General features: G+C 62.0%; 1 protein-coding gene across 1 annotated transcript in view; it reads right to left on the reverse strand.

Annotated features, from left to right (window-relative positions):
• CDK2AP1 (cyclin-dependent kinase 2 associated protein 1) overlaps positions 1-6,526 on the reverse strand; it is a 10,821-nt gene that overhangs the window by 3,403 nt on the left and 892 nt on the right. Inside the window, exons 2-3 of the mRNA XM_005875475.2 lie at positions 4,000-4,097; positions 1,210-1,336 (exon numbers count right to left, since the gene is read on the reverse strand). Of these exons, the coding sequence (XP_005875537.1) occupies positions 1,210-1,336; positions 4,000-4,068 (196 nt within the window). The 5' untranslated portion in view covers positions 4,069-4,097. The remainder of the gene's footprint in view (positions 1-1,209; positions 1,337-3,999; positions 4,098-6,526) is intronic.

Below are 6,526 nucleotides of genomic sequence, written 5' to 3' on the forward strand. Positions count from 1 at the left end.
CTCTCTCTCTCTCTCTTTCTCTCTCTCTCTCTCTCTCTTTCCCTCCCTCCCTCCCTCCACTTTCTCTGAAAATTAATGAAAACATGTCCTCAGGTAAGGATTTTAAAAATTCCATAAAACATTCTGGGCTCACTGGCTGATCGCCGACCTATGGACAGTGCGCCGCACTCCCTCGTGCCCACTGTGGCCCTCTCACCTGCTACCACATGAGCTGGCCGCTGGGCAGGACCAGCTGCCCACCCAGGCTGTGCCCAGAGTGGCCACTGGGTGTGCCACATGCTGACTTCACCACAGCTCCCGATTCCCTGCTAGACCCTGAGGTTCAGCATGGTCCCAGGGACTTCCATTCAGGTAACCAGGACATCTGCCTGACTCTAACTGAGGCCCGGATGACAGAACAACGCCCACCTGGCCCCGGGCTGGCCAGGGTTCAGCTCCACACCCACCCAAAGCCCTTTCCGGTTCCAGCCTCTGACCGCCGGTCCCCTTCCCACTAATGCCTGCCTGTGCTCACCAGCCCAGCCACCGGTCCTCACAAGGCTCCCGATGCACCAGTCCTCTGCCGGCCCTGCCTGTCACCATGGAGCCATGACCCCCGACAGTGGCCCCCACGGACGCCTCTGTTTATAACCGGCTTTTCCTCCAAGGTTGTTTCCCGAACCCTCTGAAGATCCCCAAATCCCTCCTGAAATGACCCTCACACAGAGGCCACTGGGCTCTGAGCTGCCACCTTCTAAAACAGAAGTCCTCCCTCCTCCTCTCCCTTCACAGGGCAGCCAATGGCCTCCCGTCCTCTGAGACCCACTGGTCACGCACATCGTCGCCTGGTCGCCTTTTCCCTGTGCTATTCCCTCCATCACAGAAGCACTCAGGCACCCCGTCGCCTGCCCCGGACTAGCACAGACGACCCCCACCCCCCGCGGCCACAGGAGGGCAGCAGGGAGGAGGCAGAGCTTCCGAGAGTCCTTTTCAAAACAGATGAACCCTCCTGGCAGCCACGGGGCGGGCAAGGCTCACAGCTGAGCTGCCCCTCTTTGAAGCCCCTTCCCATCAGACCCCCAAGCCCACATCCCAGAGCCGCTCACCCCATGGCAACTCTAACAAACCGGGAGCCCCTGTGGCTCGGCGACCCCCCACCCTCCCATGAACCCCTAGAAAACCTCCACAGCAGTGCTGGGCCGGGGCCTTGGGGTCGCCTGCGGGACGAACCTCGTTTCAGTCTCTCCATCGCGCTCTTGCTGCCCGCGTACGTGGGCCGGATCTCTTTCCCCAGCTCTTCGATGATGGCCAGCAGCTCAGCATATTTGCTCTGGGGCACCTGGCTGTTCCCTGTTCCCTAGAATCAGAAAGAAGGTTCAGATGGACGGAAACCCACCTGACTCCGACACCAGTCAGGGCCACCATGTGCCTGCGGCAGCAAGGACAAGACGTGCAGGGAGGGCGGCGGGCCGAGCGCTGTCCCCGCTGAGGGACACCCACAGAGCAGGGAGGTGGCCCGACTGGCCTCACACTCCAGGAACCCACCCGGCAGCTTCCAGAAAGCTCCCTGCTTCTCCACGGCCTGTCTCCTCAGCAAAGGCTTCACTAAGAATGTCCTAGGGCCCAGGGGGACGAGCAAGTACAACCCAGGGGCTGAGGGTGCAGAGCAAGTGGGCGAGACGGAGGCCACGCCTGGGGTGGGCAAGACTAGAAAAGTCACCCAAGGCCATCTGGACGGAGCCCATCTTCCCCCACTGGCAGGGCTCCCCCCACAGAAACCCTTTTGTCCAGACACCTCAACAGCCCCAAGCAGCACCCAGACCACAGACCAGAGGCCGGGTTCCCCATGGGCCTCTCCCTCCTCCATCTCCACCATCTCCTCCTCCTCCTCCTCCATCTCCATCTCCTCCATCTCCTCCTCCTCCATCTCCTCCATCTCCATCTCCTCCTCCTCCTCCATCTCCTCCACCTCCATCTCCTCCTCCTCCTCCATCTCCTCCTCCTCCATCTCCTCCATCTCCTCCATCTCCATCTCCTCCTCCGGCTGGCAGGGCCATGCTCCCTCTGAAGGCTCTAGGCCAGCCGTGAATAAAACTAAAAAAAAAAAAAAACCAAACCCTTTTTTTTAATGATGTTTACTTTGAATTTATATTAGTTCACACAAACACTCCATCCATGCTTTTGTTCCGGCCCTCCGGTCCAGTTTAAGAACCCATTGTGGCCCTCGAGTCAAAAAGTTTGCCCACCCCTGGCCCAGGGGGACGAGCAAGTACAACCCAGGGGCTGAGGGTACAGAGCGAGTGGGTGAGACGGAGGCCATGCCTGGGGTGGGCAGGACTAGAAAAGTCACCCAAGGCCATCTGGACAGAGCCCATCTTCCCCCACTGGTAAGGCTCCCCCTACAGAAACCCTTTTGTCCAGACACCTCAACAGCCCCAAGCAGCACCCAGACCACAGACCAGAGGCCGGGTTCCCCATGGGCCTCTCTCTCTTCCATCTCTATCTCCTCCTCCTCCTCCATCTCCTCCTCCTGTTCCATCTCCATCTCACCCTCCTCCATCTCTTGCTCCTCCTCCTCCTGCTCCATCTCCTATCCTCCTCCACTTCCACCTCCTCCTCCCCAGTGGCACCAGGACCGGCCTTCCCTCCTGGAGGCCCTCGCCTGCTCCTCCCTCCTCTCTTCCATCTCTATCTCCTCCTCCTCCTCCATCTCCTCCTCCTGCTCCATCTCCTCCTCCTCCATCTCCTCCTCCTCCTCCCCAGTGGCACCAGGACCGCCTTCCCTCCTGGAGGCCCTCGCCTGCTCCTCCCTCCTTCTCTGCTGCCTCTGCTGCTTAGTCTCGAGGTCCTTCCTCTTCTCCTGGTCCAGGTCCTCAGCCTCCTGCCGGCGCCTCCTTGTGGCCCCGCACTCCTCCTTCCGCTGCTCCCGCCACCGCCTCATGGCCAGGGCGTTGCGCTGCCTCTCCAGGCTGCGCTTCAGCCCATCCTCCCGCCGCCGCCGCTTCTTCAGGCGGTCCCTTTCCCGGGCCCGGGCCCGCTTCTCCTCCTGGGACAGGATGGGCTGGCGGGGCATGGCCAGGGAGCCACCACCTCACCCCCAAGGACAGTGTCCGTGACGACCTCAGAATGTGGTGAGTTCCGGCCACGAGAGAGAACCTTGCAGCTGGCAACCGTGGGTCCCTCCACAGGCCGCGTCTCCCTGGCAGGTGCCACGGAGGCTGAAGTGGCTGCCTCCACTATGCTCCGACCACCCCAGGGACCCCCACTTGGCAGTGAGAAAACTAGGTCTCAGCGAGATTGCCAGGTGGGGTCCTGTTTTCAGAAGTGGCAGAACCAGAGCCCGGCCGGCATGGCTCAGTGGTTGAGCATCGACCCATGAACCAGGTCCGGGTTCAATTCCAGGTCAGGGCACATGCCCGGGTTGCGGGCTTGATCCCCAGTTATGGGGCGTGCAGGAGGCAGCCAATCAATGATTCTCTCTCATCATTGATGTTTCTCTCTCTCCTTCTCCCTTCCTCTCTGAAATCAATAAAATTATATATGTTTTTAAACAGAAGTGGCAGAACCAGGTGTAAACCCAAGTAGCCTCGCTCAGGGGCCACCAGCTCCTCACCACATGCATCTGGACTCCTCTTTGCTGGGGCTGCGACCTTGTGGGGGGGAGTGGGAACCGGACCCCGCCCCTCTGTTCCGGGTCAGACCCAGAGTCAGGTCAGTTCTTCTTCCCCAGGCATCAGGCACAAGACCCACCAGGGACATACAAGGGGTGGTGGCCCCCCCAACAGAACCGCAGCCCCCAAGGCTTCCATCTTTCCCTGAGCTCCCCATCGCCCATCCCAGCTCAGTGTCCCCATGAAACACCCTGCCACCCTCTGAGATGCCTCAGGCCCTGAACGTGAGTCCAGCCGGGTCTGTGACCTGAGGAAGCTCGGATCACTTCCACCCATCATTTCTACTCCTTCGTGTCTCTCCCACCGAGTCCCCGGCCCCTCCCGCTGCGCATCACCCCCGCCGCCATACCTGCGTGTAGCCTAGAGATGGTGGTCCGTAGTCACTCAGCAGCTGGCGGTACTGGGAGGACGTCGCCATGCTGGTGGAAGGCGGGTGGACGCTCCCAGCTAGGGGGAGGAGAGAGCAATCAGGAATCCCGTAGCCGTGACCAGCCGTCCCCGAGGCGAGGATTCGGGGCCTGCCACAGCCCCCCTGCCCGGGACCCATGCCATCAACAGTGGCCTATCATCTCCGCAGGACAGAGAACCCGGCTCCTGTCCTCTAGCTTGGCCTTGGCCGACCCCTGGCCTCGACGACTGGTCGTAAAATGTAACTAGCAGGCCACCGGGCTTCGCACCCACCGCAGCAGCAGACACACTCCTGTGGTCCGAGACCTCCTTCCCATCCCTGCAGTCGGGAGTGGTGCCCACGATGACAGGTGCTGCTCCGCTCAGCCTAACCCTCGCCAGTCTCCCTGTTCCCCAGGGGCCGATCACCGAGAGCCACACCACTGCCACAACTGCCCCTGCAACCGAGGCTGGTCCCCAACCCACCCCCCACCCCCCGGGCGGCGACATCCCGCGGGCCCAAACCTCTGGGGACCACGTGGGGAGGGAGACGGGGCGGGGTTTGGATCTGAGCCCCATCCCTGGGTGCACGGGACACAAGGTCAGGAATCCGGAGTAAACCACGGCCTGTGTGTCCTCAGACAAGCCCTCACCCTCTGGGCCCGTCACCCTCTCCCCAAAGAGGGGGCAGGACTCTTGAGAGTCCGAGTCTACGCCCAGATGACTTGCACCCAAAGAAGGGACGGGTGGCCCCACTCATGGATTGCAATTCTCAAAGACACTGTCCCTTGGCAGCCGGGGACCACGTGGGGCCAGGGCCCGGCGCAGGAGGGCGTCTCCTGATCGGGGTGGACCGGAGGCGGGGGATTCCCCGGCTCCCGCTCAGGAGCCGGAAGCATGCAGACCTGTAATGGCGTCCGAGTGGCCATTAGCGGGGAAAGGATGTCCTGTGGAATTACAAACAGCGGTAACCATGGAGAATTTACCTAGCCCTCCTCGGCAGCTGCCCGCCCGCCTCCACGCCCGGCCAAGGAACAGCTCCCCCCGGCCTGCCGCCTGCAGAGCCAAACCAGCTCTCTCACACGCAACACAGCGGGCTCTGCAGACTTGGCCCCGGGGAGGGACAGCTGGTGCCAGGCTGGCCAAAGCGACCAGCTGCTCATCTAGTGTGGGCAAGGGGAGGGGCAGGGAGGGGGAAGTTCAGGAGCTCGAGAACCCGGGAGCTCCTGGCTGGAGAGAGAGAAACAGGCCAGAGAGGGTGGGCGCTGCCCCAGGCCACACAGCACAGGGGAGGCTGACCTCAACGCCTGTCCCTCTGTCCTGGAGCGAGGGACAGCTCTATCCATTCACGCTCAGGCCTGCCCTGGGTTTACCCACCGGGAGCCTAGGATTATGCTCAAGGATGGGACACTGGGCTGCCAGCGTGGCTCAGGGGTTGAGCATTGACCCATGAACCAGGAGGTCATGGTTCGATCCCCAGTGTAGGGCGTGCAGGAGGCAGCCGATCGATGATTCTCTCTCATCATTGATGTTTCTCTCTGTCGCTCTCCCTTCCTCTCTCTAAAATCAGTAAAAAGGTTTTTTTTAAGGCATGGGATGCTCAGTCAGGACACTTGGATACGGCCACTCCAAGAGGGCATCTGGGCACACCACGGGGCAGCTCTGAGCCTCTAAAGCGGGAGGAACACGCGCTGGGGGAATGTGCTGCCCTTCATGGGGGCTGAGACCTCCACCCGGGCACAGGGTTTGGGGCAGGATGGCTGCCCTGAGCTCCCCTCGCCCTATCAGCCAAACCCCGATTTCCTGCACTTTCTGATGTGGGCACTGAGTGTGGTCTGGTGAGCTCAGGCTTTGCAGCCCCAGAACTGGACCCTAAGCCCGACCACTACAGGTTGTGACACCTCCCAGGATGCTCAGGGTGAGGCTGGGGCTGGCGTGGATCATCCCAGGGCACCTCACGGCATCTGGGAGATGCCAGCTCCCTGGCAGAGGTGGGCTGGCAGCCCCAGGCATCCTCCTGGTCTTCTCTCCGACAGGCCAGGGCCTGGCCGAGGAGCCAGTCCAGCTGTGCCACACCTGGCTGTGTGACCGCAGACAAGCCCCTGCCCCCTCCGGGCCTCGGTTTCTCCACCTGTTTGAGGCAATGGTCTAAGGGCTCTAGGTTGGGTGTTGGGGGCTAAGGGAGGAGGGAGGAGAAATTGCTCGGTTTGGGTTGGGGGGAGGGGAGTCAGGCAGTAGCTCAGGGCAGGTGACCCCCACTGGGTGCCAGCGCATCCCTTACTCTGTGTTGAAGGGGAGGGGGGTTGTCTGTGGCCCTGGAGTTCCACTCAGGCCCACTGCTTCCTGCAGACCCCCAGGGTCGGGCTGCACGAGGCCAGGGAGAAAAGCCGGCTGGGTGTGCGCGCTGCGTCTCGGAGCCGCAGACAATGCGCGCAGTGTGCGGGGACCAGGGAGGCCGAGCCGGGGAGGGACCCCGAGGCCAGCAGCTC

This window comes from Myotis brandtii, unplaced genomic scaffold (genome assembly GCF_000412655.1).
Source record: "Myotis brandtii unplaced genomic scaffold, ASM41265v1 scaffold463, whole genome shotgun sequence".
Classification (NCBI taxonomy): domain Eukaryota; kingdom Metazoa; phylum Chordata; class Mammalia; order Chiroptera; family Vespertilionidae; genus Myotis; species Myotis brandtii.